At 51.9% G+C, this 21284-nt stretch overlaps 7 protein-coding genes across 7 annotated transcripts; 4 read left to right on the top strand and 3 right to left on the bottom strand.

Annotated features, from left to right (window-relative positions):
* Nucleotides 1-379: 379 nt before the first annotated feature.
* On the bottom strand, nt 380-2692 carry AYO21_06090 (hypothetical protein; the record flags this gene model as incomplete). The annotated part of the gene is made up of 1 exon (XM_022656054.1): nt 380-2692. The coding sequence occupies one exon, from the start codon at nt 2690-2692 to the stop codon at nt 380-382; it is 2313 nt and encodes a 770-aa protein (XP_022511574.1).
* Nucleotides 2693-5314: 2622 nt separating this feature from the next.
* AYO21_06089 (hypothetical protein) lies at nt 5315-5813 on the top strand (the record flags this gene model as incomplete). Its single annotated transcript, XM_022656053.1, has 2 exons — nt 5315-5342; nt 5401-5813. 2 exons carry the CDS (start codon nt 5315-5317, stop codon nt 5811-5813), a joined length of 441 nt encoding a protein of 146 aa, XP_022511573.1.
* A 569-nt stretch (nt 5814-6382) lies between these two features.
* On the bottom strand, nt 6383-8355 carry AYO21_06088 (hypothetical protein; the record flags this gene model as incomplete). Its single annotated transcript, XM_022656052.1, has 6 exons — nt 6383-6561; nt 6641-7029; nt 7089-7222; nt 7283-7617; nt 7671-7862; nt 7914-8355. 6 exons carry the CDS (start codon nt 8353-8355, stop codon nt 6383-6385), a joined length of 1671 nt encoding a protein of 556 aa, XP_022511572.1.
* Nucleotides 8356-11892: 3537 nt separating this feature from the next.
* Nucleotides 11893-13432, top strand: AYO21_06087 (hypothetical protein; the record flags this gene model as incomplete). Its single annotated transcript, XM_022656051.1, has 5 exons — nt 11893-12045; nt 12117-12175; nt 12266-12320; nt 12441-12707; nt 12797-13432. 5 exons carry the CDS (start codon nt 11893-11895, stop codon nt 13430-13432), a joined length of 1170 nt encoding a protein of 389 aa, XP_022511571.1.
* Nucleotides 13433-15903: 2471 nt separating this feature from the next.
* Nucleotides 15904-16577, top strand: AYO21_06086 (hypothetical protein; the record flags this gene model as incomplete). The annotated part of the gene is made up of 2 exons (XM_022656050.1): nt 15904-16155; nt 16206-16577. 2 exons carry the CDS (start codon nt 15904-15906, stop codon nt 16575-16577), a joined length of 624 nt encoding a protein of 207 aa, XP_022511570.1.
* Nucleotides 16578-17073: 496 nt separating this feature from the next.
* On the bottom strand, nt 17074-18074 carry AYO21_06085 (hypothetical protein; the record flags this gene model as incomplete). Its single annotated transcript, XM_022656049.1, has 3 exons — nt 17074-17502; nt 17619-17905; nt 18005-18074. The coding sequence occupies 3 exons, from the start codon at nt 18072-18074 to the stop codon at nt 17074-17076; spliced, it is 786 nt and encodes a 261-aa protein (XP_022511569.1).
* A 1935-nt stretch (nt 18075-20009) lies between these two features.
* AYO21_06084 (hypothetical protein) lies at nt 20010-20948 on the top strand (the record flags this gene model as incomplete). Its single annotated transcript, XM_022656048.1, has 1 exon — nt 20010-20948. One exon carries the CDS (start codon nt 20010-20012, stop codon nt 20946-20948), a length of 939 nt encoding a protein of 312 aa, XP_022511568.1.
* Nucleotides 20949-21284: the final 336 nt, after the last annotated feature.

Raw genomic sequence — 21284 nt, 5'->3', positions numbered from 1 at the left:
GCGGCAGTGTGTCTATCCGACATCACTTAAGAAGACGCCGACAACGTTTGCAAAGATGGAAAAAAGAATGTCTCGGTTCTAACACGAGAGCTGCAAGACAAGCGAGACACATACAGAGCGGCGCAAGAAGCAGCCAATCCAATACAATTCCGTCATTGAGAGAGATAACTGGTGGTATCATCAACAAACAAGCAAACTTTCCACAAACTTCCCGCGATCTTTTTACATAGGACCCAGTCGTTACTATGGTCGTAAAGGCACATCGTGCTCGAATATACACGTTGGCCGTTGATTAATAGCCGGTAAATCAGCTCGACACGCTGGTCTTGCACGGGTGATAACCCGCCCGGCCCTGCAGGCTATATCAGGAGCAGGATGCCTAATCCAGATCAAAGATGGAGTCTGCGTCGTCGTCTTTTGTTGTCATGGTCTTTGTTGTAGCAGTCCTCATACCGGGATCATGACTTCTCGTTCGTCCTCTGATTGGCACTCCAAAGTCATCTTCCTCCTCACTGTCATCCCTCGGCGCCGACGGCTGGTCGGGAAAGCTCGACCTTCGCCGGTGTGCTTCCGGCCTGCGAAACAAGTCGCCACTCAGTAAGTCACTCACCGTGGCACCCCCGGCTATTCGAGCTAGAATGTGGACCAGCAGGACAACGGCTTCGATGGGTTTCACGAATGCAACATTGGCGGCTTTTTGCAGGAAATCCGCAGTGAAGGGACTTCCATAGTTTGTCGGAGAGGGCGAAGGTGATAGCAGAGTGGTGGATGGTGGGAGAGGCGAAAATGATCGTTTGGCGTGCAAGCGCCGTCTCAATCCGTCTTTGCTCGGCGACGTTGGAGGTGTATGAACATCCGGCCAAGACGAATCTGACATGGAAGATTGCGCGAGTTCCGGAGTTGAAGACTTGTCCATGGAGTCGCTGGTCGAGGGCCGCTTCATTGGACTTTGTTCGGATTCCACCGTGGACGCCGTGACTGTAAGCTCCGAGAGACCTCTTTGATGCTGATTTCTATTCAAAAAGAAAGGAGGGTACCCTTCTGCAGGATGACGTTGTTCAAAGTCGATAATCTGGACATGTTCATCGAGCGGCTCTGGTGCTAAAGAATCTGTCGTGTAGAAGGAGTCGACACTCGAGACCCTGCTAAGAGAACCTTGAGTTCTGGCGACCTCGACCACTTCATGTGCCTTAGATTCCTCTTCTGACTTCAATGGTGGGGGTGCTTCAGGTCCCCCTATATCATCGGTTGCAGGTGGCTCCATTGTGGCCTCAACACCCTCATCGTCCGCAGGTGGCTCAATGATGTTTAATTGAGCCGGGTCGGATTCGGGCTGAGTGGACATAGGCGTTGCTGCAGTTTGTTCTGATTTTTCGGCAGCTACCTCCACGGAAGCTTTCGTGTCCTGATGATGCCCTTCTGGCTGATGCTCTCCGTGATCTTCTCCTGAGCAGCTTTCCGCCTGGGGAAGCTCAATTTCTAGCCTGCCCTCCCCTGGTCCTGACGCATTTGTCTCGCCAGGTGGTTCGTCTATAGCACCTTCTGGAGACTGTTCCGACGTTGGAGTCACTTCGACAGCCGGGTCGGCTTCATCTCCGACTGTGGGCGGGGCAATAGGCTGTGTGGGAATTGCATCCTCTGAAGATTCGGCTCGACTGCCTTCGTCGTCCGATTCGGCTGGCTTCACATTCACATGCTCTTTATCCCCTGCCAAAAGTTGCTGCAGCCGGGAAGCTGCGATTGTATTCCGAGCAAGACTTCGTCTTGAAACAAAGTCCTCGCGCTCGTCACCGTGCTGCGAACCATCCTCGCTATACTCGTCATCCTGCCGTCTTTCATGGGGGTCCTCACTGGAAGCAACACTAGACGGGGTCGAGGACCTATATCCATCAGCCCCGGGCCGTGAACGAGATGAGCTTGGACTTGGGCTGTAGCCATAGTCTGACCCACGACGCCCATAAGTCTGGACGGACCTCAAGCCGTTCTGTCCTTGAAAACTCCACGCTCGTGAAGTCTTTGTACGCCCGGCGGGCAATGGATCAGTATTCGGAGTGGTCGGCTCTGGTGGCTGTCTTCGTTTCCAGGTCCCCTTCCTTCGAGGTGTTATTGCGTCTTCTGGCAGATCCACGTGGAATGCGCGCTTGAATGGACATGGCGTCCTCTCAAATCGGAGTACTTTGGGCAGAGCGGCTTTAAGTTCCTCCACTTTCTTCTTGTCCTCTTCCGTTTCTGAAGGCAGCTCAATTCTGTAGTATCTGAATTTCCCTCTGCGCAAGACAAATTTGGATTCCCCATCGACACACCAGCATTGGGAATTTCGCATGATGGTGTGGATGACCTTCTGATCGGCGGATTTCAGGAAATAGCTGGAGCCACGGACCTTCTCTATTACGATGGCACCGGTTGAAGCCAGAATCTCTGAGCGCGATCGCCATGGCAGGGTTTCTACCGTGTCAATCGGGTAGTCGACATCAGGTGGAGTCTCTTTGCTCTGTGGAGGGATCGATTCTGTCGGAGGGGAGAAGGCAATAATGCGCGCCGAGGGATGGGAGTATAGGATATCGGCATCAGCGTCTGATTTGTCCAATGCAGCTTTTTCATGGAAGGAGAGTGCGCGTGGGGGAGCAGTAAACGACCGGCGGTAACTTTGGAGGGGAGGAGGCTCGCCGTAGGATGGAGGTGGACTGGCCATGCTGCATTTTCAAAGGCTGCAGCTATCGTAATGGGAAGGCTATCAATTTCGGGACTTGATGCCTATGGTGGAGGCTGTACGAGTAACAAAGAGGATGACTTGTCAACGTGGAGGTTCATGCTTCAAACAAACCTCACAATATCGACCGAGCCACAACGGGCGGCGGCTCCAAGCGAGCAGCCACATGCCGTCGGAGAGGGAACCAGCAGGAAGAGATTAGCGTCTTGGCATCACGTGGAAGCAAAACATCAATTCCCCTCCAACAACAACATCCAACCCTCCAACCGTCTGCGCCGTCAAACCTGATTTGCACATATTTCTCTTACTCACCCACTTGCCTGCATGACGGCAACCGACTGTTAGGCAACCTTGAAGGTAAGGCTGACGCCATGGTAGGCCACTCGCTGGTAGGCCACCCTTCCTATGGCCCGTTTATCTTCTGCCTCTTCCAAGTTTCGACTGGCTTCCTTTTTCCTCCTGCGCACCCGGACATCGCCCTTACAGTGTACACATCGCATCGCTACTAACCGGTTGCACTTGACTTTGAGACACCAACCCGCGCGCGGGGAGGCGGCAGCTCCTCGTGTCCCTCCCCATCGACCGCCATGGTTCCGCGACCAATGTAACCGACCTCAATCTTAGTGCAGACTCAATCGATTTCGAGAATTGGGGGTCTCTGGCCGCAGCCCCCGATTTTTCGAGCAACTGGGATTTATTGGCGTTAGACGATGGACAATTTTTCGAAATGAACAGCCACTGGGCGTTGCCGACATGTCACCCAGAAGCTGAGCAAAAAGAATCTCTTGGAACTACCGCTCCTGTTGAAACCACAATTGCGACACTCGATGACTCTTTAGAATACTATCCTGACATACGATATGAGTGGCGCAATGAGTCATGCTTTCCAGACGGCCATGGCAATATGCCTGTACAAGTCCCCGGAATCTCCGGTGGCCGGTCTAATGACGAGGTCAGACTTTTGAGCTCAAGCGACTCACCAGGTACCACCGAGGACAATGCCCACTATTGCCTCAAATGCAATCCCCCGAGAGCATTCCAAAAGAGACATCAGCTTACAACACATCAAAGACGGCACGATCCTCCCTTCATATGTGAGCAGAGTACGTGTAACAAGAGGTTTCAGTATCGAAAGGACCTCACGAGACACCAGAAGACCATCCATTCCAAACACTACCAACACACCGAACGCTTCCCGTGTCCTAACACTGGCTGCGAATGGAGCTTGAATGGGGGCTTCAAACGTCATGATACTCTTCGTCGACATCTCCGAAACGTTCACCCAGCATCAAATTTTTTCGCCAATAACATATCCTGACAATGGTTGAAGTCATCTAAGATTGGGTTCTGCTGGCTTAAGGAAGCTGGAACAGGACCAGTACACCAAGGGGAATGCCTCTAAGCTGCTTCTGTTCCAGGTCCCTTATGACAGCACTCTGGCGCGAAGTTTTTTTTTTTTTTTTTTTTTAATTCCTGTCGTCATCTTGCCACGGAACGGACATTAAGATATCTGGGGTCGATGCATTGATTGTTATACGTTGGCCACATACGTTATCGCAGGACGGATTTCACGACAGATGCTCTTATGAAGGTGACACCCGGCAACCCTTCTAGGACGACGATACAGGCGAGACACGGCCCATCGCTTATACCGTCGTCTCGGAAGAGTAGCTTGATGTCGCCTTCATGAGGGCAGCTGAAGATGGAATCCGCCTAGCGAATTGAAACAATGCTGGATTCTCGAGATATCCACTCAAGCTTTCTCTTCCACCAACCCGGACTAGGTGTTTATGGCACAATTCCGCGAAGGCAATCAGTTCGTTTGCCCGCCCCTGCAGGATTCAGTATAGAGAATGTTAGTTGTATAGTAACCTCTAAATGCCGAAAGGTCAAAGATCACGCTTTTAAACGTGCTGAGAAGTGTCTACCTACTCCCGTTTGTGTCCTCTTACGTTTCTTCAAGTGTCTCGACCGATGTCGCAGTTTCTAGCTACATGATGCTGTCCTGTCTAATTGTTACTTCGGGATCGCTCACGCCTATTGGGCCAGTTGGCAGCTACCGGTCCTTCGCCGGCTGTTTGGAGTTCGGCTGGACGTGTCGGGCCCGGGCTGCTCAGTTGCGGTCTCCAGTAGGTCCGCAAAAGTCACGGACAAACGCCACTTTTCGTATACCTCGTTCTTAGATATATAATTACTCGGTATAGAAAGCCTAGATAGTCTAGTACATTCTACGATAAATAACTAGGGGTCGCCATAATAAGCCATCGAGATATCGACTGATGAAAACTACCTGTTTTGGTGGGAAACGGGGTTTATCCGGGGACTTTTGTGGAGGTGCTGTATTGATGGACGACGGACCACGGCCAGGGCCAACGGGGCGGCCTACAGCGTGGCCTATGAGAGGCCTATCATATTCTCCGCCATAGCAATGTATCTCGAGGGTTCATTCGAGGAGAAGAAACTTGGACCATGAGACGCCATCAAGCCTCTGGAAGACCCAAAGGTCTATAAAAGGCTTACAATAGACCGTCGATTGGAATCGATTCAGCAGTTTCATTCCATTTCTCCTGAAGAAAAACTGCCCTTCACTGACCATAACATCCAATGGCGGACACCGTCGACTGTCGAAACAGTAGGTCTATCCCAACATAACTGTCAGTGGTTTGATCGAGCTGCTAACGCATGTCCAGACCCTCGTCATGACATTTCTGTGAAATCCAACGTGACCTCAACTCACTTTTGCGAACACTCCACGGTATCAGAGACGTTGCAGACCTCATGTTTGAGAGGTAGCGGTTCACCGAGACTCGTCAAAGCCGACCTCATCCCACACGAGCAGCAAGACGAAATCACTCGAGATCAGCAGACACGACTCTGGGTGCAGAGCTGCCACGGCTATTCCCATGTCGGAGACCAGGAACAGAAGAGACGAGACTCGATCAGCCAGACACTTCGATCGGCGGCTGCACTAGCAGAGCAGCTTGAGAAGTTCAACGACATAGGGGAAAAATTGGACAGTGACAAAGGAGTCGAGAACGAACCAAGTTGCCAGAGCTTGCAGTTCATTGGGGGCTGGACGGATGAGAGGGAAAATCGCTATTGACGGCCTGTGGTTTTTCGATGTAGTGATATGAGGGTAATATCGACATCCTTTTCTCTTTCAATTCGACTTCGCTGATGGTATATTCGGGGCGATACTTGAGATGTCCCAAGGAAGACGCCCTGGAAATGGCTAGTGGTTGGAGATATGTCAAGGAAACTTACTGTAACAATCACGAGCGAATTCTGTACATGTTACCTGAGAACATCAGACCGGCCACATTTGCAGGAGGAGAGAGTCATGCCTGCATTTCTCTGTGACTTTATTCAAAGGTCGCATGTTAGGACGCTAGTCCCAAGAAGGACTAGTATAAAATATCAGGTGAGATGGCGTACGAGCTAAAGGCAACTAACGCGTCGCGCGTCGCGCCTTTCTAGCATCTTACAAGTACCTCGTCCGCTCGTACACCTAAGGTGCCCGTGGTGGCTCTAACATATCAGCTCCCTGACGGACTTTTCTGAAGTCCCAATCAATCACTACTCCGTCAGCAATGTATCTTGACTTTGTGGCACCGACTACCCGACCTCTTCTAAAACAAATGCGGGACCCTTCCGTTCCAAGACGATTATCCCCTAGTTCCGTGGCTGTCTCGGTGTGAACTTCATCTTCAACGGTGGCAAGGTCAGTGTGAATGTGTCGAGAACCTCGGTGTCAAACTTGACACCATCTTCGCCGTCGGCAAACGCAATGTCGAAGCCCATGGCAACCCTTGACAAGACCATGCGAAGTTCCATCATTGCAAGCTGCTTCCCTACACAACCAAAAGCACCTAGTATGCGAATCAGTACCGGTTATGACACTAGATGGCTGCCCTGGAAATACGGCCATACCTTTCGAAAAAGGGAAGAACGGGCTCTTGTCCGCATTCATCTCCTCCCACCTTTCGGGTACAAACTCCAACGGGCGCTCGAAGTATCGAGGGTCTCGCTGGAGCGTGTGGACCGGAACACCGACGATGGTGTCTCCAGGGATATACACTTCATCGACCTGCAGACCTTGCGGAGGTGTGATTCGAGGAAGACCTCCTGGCACAGGGGGCTTGAGACGCAAAGTTTCATAGATGATATTGTCCAAGTACGAAATTTTCGACTTCTCGTACATCCAGTCCTTCTCTCCTGCAGGAAAGACGGCATCGAGCTTCTCTTGCAGTTTTTTCTGCACGATCGGATGTCTCGCTAGGTAATAGAAGGAGTAGGCTAGAGCAGCCGCTGTTGTGTCACTGATAATGCGTTAGGCAACTCTTGCAGTCATGGCTTCGCAAATTGGACAGTGACAAACCTCCCAGCAATGATGATCAGGCGAGTATCCTCACTCAATGCAAAGTCTGATGGCGGTGCAGACTGGTCATTTTCGTACTTGGCCTTGATCAACCAAGAAATAACATCCCGAGGCTCGTGGTCCTTGCCCGTGGACTACAAATCAACTTGTCAGCAGCCTTTACCATATCTCGAACGGAGAAGATTGTGACTAACTCTCTTCTTCTCTTCGAGTTGGTTTCGACAGTACTCCATGAAATCCTGAAACGTGCCAGAAATTCCAGGAATGGCACTGAAAAATGCCAGCAGCCAGGGCAGAGTCCCGAGAGTGCCGATCGTGATCATCTGATCATGCAGCCCCTTGATCGCTTTATGCTCCCCTCCAGTGGTAAGCATTTCGAAGTCCTTGCTCAATCCAATGTCTCCCATGACATCGAAGGTGTAAAACATAGACCACTCTGTGATATTCATGGGCGACCCTGCGGATGTACCTATGCGGGATACCAAAAGATCTGTCTTGGATTTTACGCGCGGCTCGTATGTGGAGAGTGCTAACAGGATGAAGTCAGCAGCGGCTCAATGAGGGTGTGAAACGGCGCTTCACCTTTGATGCTGAAGCCACGGTCCCAAGCCCGTCTTCTCTGTCGCTGGATCTGCATGTCTCGCGTCGAGTTAATGGAGCACTTGTTTATGTCGTTCGATACTTGGCTATACCAGGTCGCTTTGGGCAACCTGGAAGGAGGTCCATATACAAGCTCAATGGCTGAGGCGCGGTTTATTGAAATTTCGCGAGGACCTAAGCCCAAAGTCAGCAGAGGCGGTTTTCACTTTTCCAGATCCTGCATACCGATTCGAACAAAGTCCCCGTATTGCTTATGCAAGGCCTCGACTTCATAGTTGAACTGGACTTTTTTCATCGACCTCCGAAGAGCCCAGAATCGAGATAGTTTCGCGCCCCATGGTCCGGGGAATTTCCTCAGCCGATGGAAAAACAATCGATAGATGGCAATGCTGCCATAGACGCCAACAAGAAACGCGACGTCCACAACGAATACCCTGAACCCTGCCGCCAGTAGGCCATACTGTGCGACCACGGCATAGCTCAAGAACGCCACCGTGTTGAAGCTAGAGAAGAGGATGAGGAGTGTCCATACTCGATTATCCAGCTCGATTGGACGTATACTTTGGTGGAAGATGACTCCCAAGACGAAAGCGGTGGCAGCGGTGACTCCGAGCTCGGCTTTCAGCGTCTGCCTCAGCAGGATCGTGATCGGCCCCCCGGGTTCCATGCTGATGGCGAAGACCACCCCCTTCGAACGACGTGTCAGAGTGGAATCAATATCCGCCTGGGTCAGAGGAGAAGCGTTAGAAGCTTAAGGGTCCCAGGAGGAGAGTCACCGGTTAATAAATCACCTACCGAAATGGCAAGTCTAAACAAACGGGGAGAATGAGGTGATACCAGGAGGGCTCCACGGATGAAGAGCGTCCTACCGACGGGCACCACGGGATAACTACATCAAACCAAGGCACCATACCGAGGCTCCCCAATTTCCCACCATTGCAGTGGTCCGACGCACCACTGTGGAAACGACTTTGTTGGCGAGTTGAGGTGGCAGCAGATTTGCATGACCGTTGATATACTAGTATGCATGCAGCCACCGTTTTCCTCAGTTCCCGAGGAGGATCCGAGCTTGGGCACCCTGGGGCAACAAATGACACGACTACAGAGCGTAGCCTTGTCTCGCTTTACCAGGCAGGAAGGCTAATGGGTAAAGCCCAAGCTTGGGATCACGCCGATCTTTATTTCCTCCAGGGACGCTCTATTTACAGAGCTCTATCTCGGATAAAGGGTGCGATCCTGTGCGCCTTCTATCCCAACGCCCGGTTTGTGGGCCACGCAGTTCTTCATGTGCTTCACCACCGTTGCAGTGTGCAGATCTCAACAAGGAACTACCTACGTGCCTAATGATTAGGCACTCATGGGACTGGGACCACTGTCTACGCAGTATCCACGAGGAAGTCGACATTTAGGGTTCGCCGCGTGCACCGTTGGGACCGGAACCACAGAGCCGTGCACTTGGGATATGTAAGGCGCCATTTCTGGATACTGACTTCAGGTTGTCCTTGACTGGGACTCAGGTATATGTATGTACCTGCTCGAACAAACTTGCGATCACCGCCCCAGTACCTGCTTGGTGCTCGTCTCGCCTTTTCTATCGACGTGGACAAGACCTTTGCGGCCCGCACGGACAAGGCCCGCGAATAGGTCGGGGCCGATATATTTCGTCCATTGTCGATCAGTGGGGTTGGTTTTTGTTACTGGAGCTGTGGTCCTCGGTGAATCCTCCCATCCATCCATTCAGTACCTAATAGTATTACAGGCAATGTTGAAGCCGCCCTCGATTCCCAAGAGCGTTTTACTACTCGGACTTGGTAACTATTGTCCTGGCCGTCCACCAACCACCCACCCATGCTCTTTTTCCCCTCCTCGTTTTGTGTCCGATATTATCATTGTTATATGATACTAACTAGAGTTGGTCAGGCAAGTGTCTCCTCTCGTCTCGTCAATCCATTGCTCCACCATTGCCTAGGAATTACTCCGTCCTCGTACCTAAGGAAAACGCTTTGGAATATGCAGATCATTGACTGTCGCGTCATCGCTTAGAGCGCGCGATGGAGTTGAAAAAAAGGGGCTCCCAAACAAATACTCCGACCTGGTAGTGAAGCGGCGACGCCGTCGGCCCCATCTATCTCCACATCGCATTGTCGCAAATCCATAATATACCACCTGGAGCCCTGGAGAACAACCACTGAAGCCAGGATTCTGACGTTGCCTCCTGTCCTCTCCCCACAAAAACCGAAAACCACTGCATGGGTATCTATACAAGGAGATCCTGTCGATCACTAACGGTGAATGTACCTACATACCTGCTACTCACGTACTCGGTATGTATCTACGACTCGTACTCGTACACTTCGGACTCTCCCCCGGACCTACAGTGTACCTAACCTCTCTCGTCGATCCTTTTGCAACCAATACATTCGACCAAGAACCCCGACCGTTGCAAATAATCATACCTAGTCGCATGGCGCCAATTCTGGGCTCCTTGCCCGCCCGGTCCGCGGCCCGGGTCGCCTCTAGGTTTTTGACGCCATCAAGCCGCCCTACCAAGGATTATTGTTTTCGGTGCAGATGCCAGGAGAGGAGCGTCTAGACCCAAGTCCACAACATGTACCCGTTGCCTACGAACAGACAATGCAACAGCTCGCCGATGCACATGTGAAGTCCACCCACGGCCCCTCCATAGGTACCAGACGCAGGAGTACCTCCCCCTCCCAGGCAGGTAGGTGCACACACCACCAACTACCAAGTACAGCGGCCTGGGCGCCCTCTTCTGTTTCCAGAACACAATCCCTTCCAGCGACGACTTGGTCTATACGCGTCCCTTTTCGGGGTTTCAGGATCGGGGCCTGAATATCTCGGCAGGTACACCCCCCTCGCCCTGCTTTGTCTTTGTGGTCTTCATAGATCCCAACCCCCTCTGGATGGCACGAGTAGGGATTCCTTCGCGTCAGCCTTTTGTTGATCGTCAGGGCGGTTGAGCATATCCAGCCAAGTCTGGGGAAGATCTTGTCCTGTGAAGTCGTGGTATCCTCTGCTTGTTCCTTCGCCACGGTATCGGTTAGGGCTTGGAGACTCGGACCTATGTACCTCGTACCTAGAAATCCAACGCCTGAGCAAAACCGGGGGGTTCCCTGTCCGCGGAGAATGCCTGTGTTCAATAATTCGTCTCACCTTGTCTAGGTGCTCGTACTCTGTGTGTCTCATGGCTGGCAGGTTGATGTCGCGTGCAAGACCTATTTCGTAGCTGTCGAGTTTATCAGAGTCGAAGAATGCTCAGCAGGTTTCCATATCCCCTTGGGCGTTACTCTCTCGCCATGCCGTTCTTCCTTGATGTCCCTAGAAAGCCCAGAAATATGTAGGAGTGTAGAGAGAATGAGTGAGATTCCATCTCAGAAGCGCCTTTTGAGCCCTACCACGGCACCGAGCATGAGAACGAGATAGAACTGTCTATGACTGTCTATGGCTGGTGTTCTGACTAGAGTACCGAGTACTGAATGGTGTAATCCCCCCATTCCAGCCGCTCTGCCCATCCCTTTGGACTTTTGCGAATCCCAAACGGGGAGTGGCTCGCGCTTCCCACCCCCAATTTGAACCAGGATTCAATTTCTTTTTGGGACGAAAAAGTTTTTCACCTTCCCCCCCCGGCTAGCGACCCATATCCTGTCTGTGGACGGGACAGGGACATGGGGGCCAAGGGAGTTCCATGTCTACCTATGTAGTAGGTGACTCGTAACGCGAACTACCTAAACGGTTCCCTCAGGCTCAACGGCTCTGGCTCCCCGGGCGTGTGATCGACGCTTGACGATTCCTTTCGAGGTTCTTGGGCGCGAGTCGTGGCCCACGGAAGAAGGCGTAAAGCCTTGCCACCTTGTCCAGGTTCAAGATCAGGTTCAAGTCAGGCACAGGCACTTTGCCGAGAACCTGTGCGCCTGTACTAGTCCGTCCTAGTTCAACGGTTGGCTCTTTTCTGACCTCGAACACAGACATATATACGTACCAAGTAACACACCTCGCATATATGCACCAGATCGATGACCTTTTTCTCATTTTTGCTGGGCCAACGACTTCAGAATCTGCAGGTCAGGAGGGAGCACTTTCTTTCTTCTCTTCGCTGCGCAACAAGCAGAGGCTTTGTTTGTGTATGACTTGAAATCTCTCGAGGAACTCAGGCTCAACACCTTTCTTTCCCGGGTATCCAAAGATGACTGAGCCAAAGAGCCTCCAGTTGACGTGCCATGTGGTCATCAACATTCTCTTCGCCATCGGTGAAGGGAGCATTCTCCTGCGTCTCTGGACCCGAGCCGTCGTCTTGAAACAGCTGGGCTGGGATGACTGGGCAATGTTGGCTTGCCTGGTAAGAGAGTCTCCTTCCCCAGCTATTTTCTTTGAAAGCGCCAGTGTACTGATACTCGAGCGAAAACATAGTTCTTCAACGCCGGTCAACAGGTGGTTTTGTACATGTTTCTCAATCACGGCGGTGGAAAGTATGTACTCACCCACTCACATCACCACACAAACGGTTCGCCCTTTCTCCTGCTTCTTCATCTGCTAAGAAACTTCCTCCCCAAAAACAGAACCATGCAGGCCGTGCTGGCAGATAATCCAGAAAACCTGACGACACTGTTAAAGGTGAGTTTTTGTGTATCTTGTTTAGAAACACACACACACACACACACACACACACACACACACACACATTCTCTCTCATCACACCCACAAATCACTAACAAAAATTCTCTCGCATCGCAGGTCCTCTATGCCGAAGAAATATACTACATCTGGATGCACTTCTGGATCAAACTTTGCTTCCTGCTCTTCTACCTCCGGCTGGCCCAGGAAAGACGGTTTCGCATGCTGGTCTATGGCACTATCGGGTTGACCGCGGCCGTCACCATCGCCATTTGGCTGATATACTCGCTGCAATGCCATCCTTTGCAGGCATTTTGGTATCCGACGCTGTTCCCCGATGCGAAATGTCTGCCACCAAAGGTGACGTACTTTGTGCCGGGAAGTTTGGTAGGTCGTCTGCGTGTTGTTGCTGTTCCTTTTTTGGTTGGGCCTTTGAAAAACTTCAATTTGGCTAACGAGACGTTTGGGAATGACAGGAACTCGTCCTCGATTGCGTCATCCTCTTCCTCCCCGTTACGGTCTTCTGGGGTCTTCAGATGACCTGGCGCCGCCGACTCGCTGTGTATTCTGTCATCACCATGGGTGGACTGGTGGTGGTCGTGTCGGGCCTCCGGCTGATCGTGGTCAACCAGTTCGCCACCAACCCGGATTTCACGTACATTCTCGGTCGGATGATCCTGATCTCCGCTGTCGAGATCCAGGTGGGCATCTTCGCCGCCAACATGCCGGGGATCAAGGCCTTCTGGACTGTGTGGCGCAAGGGCGAGCTCACCTCAAACGGCACGAAAAAGTCCCAGGGTAGCGCCGGCGCGGTCAGTAGCGGACAGGCGCACCAGCTCGCGACCCTGTGGAACAGCCGCGCCGGTGGCGCCGACAAGAACAAGAACAAGAAGGGTGCGCAGGAGCATAACAAGGAAATCGACTGCGATGGCGACGGCGACGGGTCCGAGCGCCATCTGACCCGGTCGAGGTCGTCGACCGAGCTGTCTATGGGCGTGGGGAAGGGCCAGATTAGCGTGGCTACCGAATACACCGTGACGGATGACGAGGACTTTCGCCACCCGCGTCGCCAGTCCTACTACCACAACGCGATTCCGGAAAATATGAGGTGAACGGCAAAGCCTCGATCACATCAGCTGGAGAAGAAGGCAGCTGTCAAGAGAAAATTGGTCACATAAACAAGGAATTGGACACCGGTCTGGAGCAGGTTAAGGACTGCAGAACCACGATGCCACAGTACAGCAGCAGCAGCAGCAGCATTATTGGTAACAGGAAAGCTGAGCTGTCACAAGAAAAGTCGCACGAGAGATGTATATTATCAAAAGGCCAAATAACGAGAATACCAAAAGCCAAAATAGGAAGATTGTCCTAGGACGTTCGTTGGCCCCAAGGCAAGGGCTACAGGGTTCAATCTCATGCGTCAAGGAATCATCATTCCAGAGAGGATGCTAGAGGTTGCACCCTTCGTCCTGGGCGTCAGTGTCAGTAACCGTGATCCGGGTCTAATGTGGGATTTTTCTAGTCCTCGTAGGGCTCCGTCTGAATAGACCTTGGAGTAATCGCCGCTAAGATCTTCAAAAGGACTAGCGTCATGGTCAATGCATCGCCTTGGCAACAAATATCATGTGACTGGGATCACGTGTCGATTAGCGTGAGTATTTCCCGCCTCTCGTGTCGTCTCGTATCCGGACTCACCTCTCAATGAATCAACCTTTCACTCTTACACTGGGCAACCGGTAATTTTCTCTCTCTTTAGAGTTCCTCATGCCATTCCATCAAGCGAAGGAAAACAAAGAGGGGTTGTTGCCTCGTAAGGTCGTTTGACTTCCACCAGAACCGAAAAGAGCCAAAACACTCCTTTTCAAAAAAAAAGAAATCCGAGTCTGAAAAAGCATATCTTACCTCTTTGAGAGAAGCTGAACTGTTTATTGTGAGTAAAGTTTTACGCCAGCGACAAGGCAGACCAGGACATGGCGAGTGGCTTCGGCTGTGACTTTTCCCACGCAGATCCCTACCGATTTTGGTATATAGGCGCGTCGATCTGCCCAGTGGTGGCGCCCCATACCACCGCTGCCTTCTCCTTGTTTGAGGCCTCTCGGATACTACATCCGGATTCGGTCTCTTACTCATTTGTACGAGGTACGTATAGGATACTCCCTCTTTCTTCGTGCTGACTTGGACAAGCGGCATGGGGTACTCGGTACGGGGGTACTTGTTGCTGAAAGCAGGTACTTGAGGCGTTTACGGCTCGTCGATTTCCCGTCTAGTTCCTGGTCTTTCGATATACTCAAGATTGTAGTTGGATGGCAGGTCATCGACCAGCAACTTCAATGACGAATTCTTTCCAACAACTTGTGTGCTTGACACCACCATCTTTCATCCTAGTCCCATCAAGGTTCATGGGCTGCAAGAGACGCATGAGGCTTGCTCTTCCGAGTTTGTGTGCTGCATGAAAAGCAAATCTGCCTGACATCGGACCGATCCTTTAATGTTCGTCGCAGTCCTGATACCCTCCTCGAGATCTGTCTTTCCCGAACCATTGATCACTAGTCTCTTCTCTCCTGGACCATATGTCGAATTTTTCCACACTCGCTCTTCGAAACGATCCCAGCAATTACCCGCTTTTAGACTGTCTTGGACTTTGAGAGGTAGGTAGGATGAAGGCACAACAAGGCTTCGTCACGGCGCTGGATAACCACGATAATCCATCCCACAGCAAGTCTTTGTCAACTGAACCGAAGTTTTCACAAACCACGAGCGACTGAGATGGCTTGACGGGAGGCTTTAGGCCTGGGATCAGCACAAAAAACCCCCTGCATCGGAAATGATCTCCGCTGCAGGGTGGCAGTGCAACGTCCGAGGTGCCCGGGTGTTTCGCTGTTGAGGCAATGATCGGCAACGCACTTTTGAGCGCTACAGAGACTGTGAATGGTGAGCTTCATGACCTTGTTATTCATGTTGGTCTAGTTGCGGTCTGGACTCGCGCTTATTGTCTTAGTCCCAGCATGTCCAGTTTGCTCTTTTCAGGATCTAAGCAGATACGATCAGTACTGGGGCTAGGGTCCTGCATGCTTACTTGTAAGGAGACCTCCCAACTTCAGGAATGAGGTTTTTCGTCGACAGAATTCTTACCCCTTGATAAGTTGTGACCGCCAAGTACAGAGCAAAGAATGTACCATCTTCTGCTCTTCCCAGAGTTTTCCTACGGACTACCGTTCCACAGGTAACCTGCGAGTACCGGTCCTTGCATTCGCGAGGAAAGCAATCAGGCATCATCATCGAGTGCTTGCTTCTCCTTGCCTGCTATCGTCACGACCCAGGATGATGAGCCTTGGGACCAGACTGTCGCCATCTCGGGACCAACAGCTGCAGGACTCCTGCTCGAGGAAACACTCTCCATCACATCCGCACAACAGGACGAGGACAGGATGCCAAACGTGTCGGGACCGCAAGGTACGCGGGTCATGGTGCATGATGCTGTGACAATCACCATCCTCCTCCTCTCCTCTATGCCAACCGATCATGATTTGACGCTCATCACATTCAACCCAACTGATACAATCCTCCTCTCAGGTCAAATGCGATGAGGTACGGCCGAGATGTGAACAGTGCCGACGCCTCCAACTCCTCTGCGGATGGAAACCGCGACTCTATTTTCGCCACGACACAGCGCGCATCCTTCGCCAGCATTCCAACGTCAACAAATTCAGCTGCCGTGTTTGGCGTCTCGACAGTGCTTTGGAAATCCTCCCTGGCCATCGTGACAGCTCTCCGAGCTTCAATGCGTGCCACAGCACTGAGCAGACCAGACACCAAGCCAGCCCTGACAATGCTGGTGCCGTAATAATGGTAGCTACGCCCGAGAGCTTTGAACATCTCTCCCAGTATCGCCAATCGCCAAAGAGAGACCAAGTCCTGTGTCCCTTTTCACCAACTTCAAACATATCACAAGCGTCAAAACATCCCGTCGCTGTGCCGTGTGGAGAGCCCCATGAATCAGACCCAAACGTCCACATGGTCCGGACGAGCAACGACATGCACGCCTTTCTGAGTCTGGAATCCGAAGGCTGGACGCGATCCCAGGCCTCCTCCCACAGTCCGGCCGTGCGACCAAAACGCGGCGATGGATCGCGTGGTCTTGTCCGCGCAGTGGCGAAGGGAAATGAACCATCGCTCTTGGCCGACTATGGAGCTCGCATCTGGCGGGAACTGACGCGGACGACGGCCGAACACCTCATCTCTTACCGGTGCAAGTGATGTGATGTGTGCCACTCTGAAGCCCGTATGAGGGTATTATGAACCTCGACTTTCAAGTCTAAAAGAACCTAATCACAGTTCTGTTACAACAGTGACAGAGGTCTAAGCACCTACGTCGCATCGCATATAACGAGAAACATGAAACGTTGCACAAAGGCACTGGACCTGGGTTTTCAATATGGTGTTTTGATTGGCGTAGCCAACTTTTTGCTTCGGGATTGTCATCGGGTTTGATATGTCTCCGCTTTCAGAGACGTGTACGATGAGCGGGAAAATATTGGTGCATTTTGCAGAGTTTGGATAAAATGCTATGATCTGACCCAATGACCTCAGCATATGGCGCAAGGACAATACTGGATTGACGATGCATGGCCAGGAAGCGGGTGGGCGGAATTACAATCGATCTATTTATTCGGCTACAACAGTCCCATCTACCGCCCAAGGCTACCACCCCTCTCGAGCACTGTTCGGCCCCAGCTACCACTCCTCCTAAGAACTACTTGCCGCAGTATCCGCCGTCCACAATCAGACAGGCCCCCGAGGTGAAAGTATTCCCCGGAGCGACGAGGAAGAGCATAGCGGGGACCAGATCTTGTGGCTCGCCCCATCTCTGCATCGGCACCCGCATCATGAGGTAGTCGACCATCTTCTGGTCGTCCTGGTACTGGGCCGTCATGGACGTGCGCATGAAGCCGGGGGCGATGCAGTTGACCTGGATGCCCTTGCCGGCCCACTCGTTGCTAAAGGCCTTTGTCATCTGCAGCACAGCGCCCTTTGTGCTCGAGTAGACGCTCGTGTTGAACCCGGCTTGGTACGAGGTGACGGAGGCGATGTTGACGATTTTTCCTGGCCGGTTGAGAGAGAAGAGCTTGCGCCCGAACTCTTGCATCGAGATGTAGTAGGATTTGATGTTGACTTCGACCAGCTACACACAACAGAGGTAAAAAAAAGGAAGGATGTCAGTTTTTTGGTTTCTTTTTGGAACACGAATTGTGTTGTTGTTGTTGTCGTTGGGGGAAAAAAAACCTGAATTCTACTCACCAAATCAATCTCATCGTCGGTCGCATTCTCGCAGAGATTCCGCCGCATCACGCCCGCGCAGTTGATCAGAATGTCCGGCACAATCCCGGCCTGCCATATCGACGCGTAGCACTCGCGCAGGCTCTTGGGGTTGCGCAGGTCGCAGTGGAAAGCTACCAGTTTCTTGCCGACGCCTTCGACCTTGGCTTTCAGATCTGCCGACTGCGGGTCGTTGGGCGCTTCGATCGAGACGATGGTCGACACGCCCGCTTGGGCCAGGGCGGTTGCCTGTGCCGAGCCCAGGCCACCTGGTCGTTGTGAGAGAGTGAGTGAGTGAGTCGCAACATGCTGAACAAAGGACTTGATTGGCTATAGCTGGAGGGAGGCGGGGGAGTGTTATTATATACCTGTTGCTCCCGTCATGATGGCTGTCTTCCCCTCCAGCGAGAACATGTTTCCCAGATATTGCGACGCCATGATGGATCGAATATGGATCTGTGTCACTCTGTCCTCTGGTCACGAAAGGTGTCTAGGCCCACGAGGTGAAATCGAAGATCTTATTGCTTTTTTACCTAAACAATCCGTGACAGCGTGTGGCACGGAGCGCAACAGATAGATAGATAGATAGATAGATATGTACCTTTAGCTGGGAATTACCGGGAGGAAAAAAAGTAAAAAGTTATGTACACAGCTCGCAAAAAATCCACTTTGTCATTAGCCGAGAAAAAACCATGTCTCGTCTCCAGTCCCATCCACATCTCGTCCATACCTAGGTATACAATAGGGGACAGCTCGGGGTGAGGTGAGGAGTAGACAAATACACACAGCCGAACCCGGTGCGGAGAATGAAGAATGAGGAAGGCAAGAATGGGGAAGAAGGGAAAGTTCAAAGTTGGAAATGCTTGGCAGGGGGGAGTCGGAGCCTCGGAGAAACAAGGCTCCGACTTCGGCGAAATGTGAGATTCATGCGACCATATAATGTAGTAGGTATCTGTCTGTAAGTGCGTCGTGTGCTCGTTGTCGTTGAGTCATTGCACATCAGATGGTTGACAAAATGCAGAATGTATATTGGTCGGACCCCTTAGAAAAGACGTGATGGCGTAGTGGGATAGGAGGATGTGTATGTAAATACCACTCTCAGGGGCCTACAACTACAACTCACTTCTTTTGAGGAAGCAGATGATGAACCATCGCGGTGCATTGGCATGTCTATCCTTTTTTTTTTTTGTTCCTAATCTCAGACCGTTTGTGATGGCCTATATGCTGAATGACGGATTGGGCGAATGTCCAGGCAAGAAAGAGCCAGGAGATTAGGATGCAACATGTCCTCTTATCCGACCCGTATATGACTCTTGACCAAACCTCATCGCATGTTCGAGGTACAGTGGCATCGGCGGACCTGGAGCATACTACCTCGAAGCCTAGACCCGGATGTAGGGCTATTTTGAGCGAATTTGTTGACAAAGATGAGATGTCCTGGATCCTGAGCAGGATCACCAAGGTTGTCAGATAGCCGAGCCCCCAATCCAGAACCCTGCGGTTTTCCCCCCTGCGGACAAGTAGACATGTCAGCCCTTTATCTTCCATCTCGAACGGAGATTAGCTGTCCAATAATACCAAGGTCAAGTTGAAAGCCCGAGGGTAACAAGGCCACTTCTTCGGTGGAAAAGTCGGACGCAGTCCAAACAAATTATCGTCAAAGCGCGCTGGATACATACCTCGTACTGCGCAAAAACAGGTCAAAGGAAGCAGACTAAAGAAAGTAGCTCGGGTGGGCCCTTTAATAGACTTGTATACGGTATGACCATTGGCATCAACTGCTTACCGTTCAGTCATAGCCCGCTTGTATAACCATCGACGGGTGTATTAATCCAGAATCAATCCAATGAAATAGTGCACCGTGACCATCAGGTCAAGACCTGGCCCGATCTTCACCGTACTAATGTGGACAAAGGCCATCCTGAAGGAAGTACGGTGTCATCGTCCACATGAGGTGAGAAGGATAGGGGTCATCCTTGCCGTCAGCATCGAACCTCAGGAGCCAGGATATGGTCCCCAGCCACACCAAACACTCCACATCCCCCGCAAATGTGCAGTACAACATGAGGTGCTTTGATCCGACAGGGCTTTTAGGCCGTCAGCGGAAAAATTCACCGTCTCAACGTCGTTGTGCCGTTCGACGGCTTTTCCTGATCTGGACGTGCCCGATAATAGAACCTCCCTTGTTGAGGTGTTGGCCAGCCTAATGAAGCATTACAGAAACGGATACGAAATATAATCTTTCTTTTAAAAGTTCGAATCGATAGCCTTCCCATCAAGTCTGCCACCAAATATTACAACCCCCTCTGAGATATTTAGTGAATCAAGGGCGCCAACTTCATCCAGAATCAATAAATCCGGTCATTCGATACCATGACTTCCCACGCTCCAGCTTCTACAAGCCATATGCCGACTCCCCAGTTGCACCCAAACGTAAGAGCCTCCACCGGTACCCCGGCCGATAATATCAGGTTCCAAACACAGACAAATTGGCAAGCGGGAACTTCTGCTCCAGCACACCCTCCTGGCCTTCAGCCAGCGCCGCCCTCATCCCGCCCGCATGGATCATCACCGTCATCCTCGGGGCGTGCCATGACCCCTTCGACCAGAGGCCAGACTAGCACGACATCCTCCATTGCAAGCGGGCAGAGTGCTCCCCCACTCACACCTGGTTCTGTCGGACCAACCCCCCCAGGCTCGCTGCGAGCGATCCCTCCTACGCCCAGATCCCAACGTCTCATGACAGGTTCCATTAACAGCTCGCGGTTCCCGCCACAGTCGACTCGAACCCAGCCTACCATGGCGCCCACCATGAACACGTCGGTGCAGAGTCCCCAGTATTCAAGCTTCTCTTTTGGCAACCAAACTGGATCTTCTCTCACGAGCGAGGGATCGGGACAGGACGACATGGGCTCAATCGGTGGGGGCTCAACACGTGGGCTTGCGCCTTCGAGTAAGTTCGGCAACAGCTCTTCACCATCTATTGCGAGTCGCTCGAATTCATTCTTTAGCCAGTTCAGCAACGCCAACAGCGCCGGTAGCCAGGGTTCCCAGCCCATGGCTACCAATCACCCGCAAGAACCCGTCGCGGGTGGCAGCCGTTTCGCAGGAGCATACGGCGAGCACGACACCAGTGTTAATCATCAAGCAGCCATGGGCGAAGGAGACGAGAATTGGGGGGAAGAAGAAGAAGAACACTATCCCGAAGACGAAGAGGAGGACGACGAGGGTTTATACGGCGATACCGAGGATGCGACATTCGCCACGCACATGGAGGACGAAGATGATGATGAGAATTATCAGTATCAGTAGATAATGGTGAGGGCTCCAACCGTTTCAGTGGAGATGGAGTCAAACTCACAAAATATGATCTACAATAGAGGATGAGAAATGAGCGAGGTGGAAGCGGATAATTGCAGTTGTTAGACTATAGAGGGGCTCTGGGTCGAACCCTTCTCCCGCAGATCTGGGTTGACGAGGTAGTATTTTGATTAAATGCATTTTCATAGAACAGACGATGGTGAACCCAGTGAGAAATTCCCTCCAATGCCTCCTTTTTTGACGCAGCCTTGCCTGGGAATCCACATTTGGCTGTGTGCCAAGCCCCAGCCTCGTCGACAACTGCGCCACTGACGAAACTCTTCCAGC

Source organism: Fonsecaea monophora (genome assembly GCF_001642475.1).
Source record: "Fonsecaea monophora strain CBS 269.37 chromosome Unknown Scaff41, whole genome shotgun sequence".
NCBI lineage: Eukaryota > Fungi > Ascomycota > Eurotiomycetes > Chaetothyriales > Herpotrichiellaceae > Fonsecaea > Fonsecaea monophora.
Note: the sequence above shows the minus strand (reverse complement) of the source record. Positions and strands in the feature narration are given on the sequence as shown.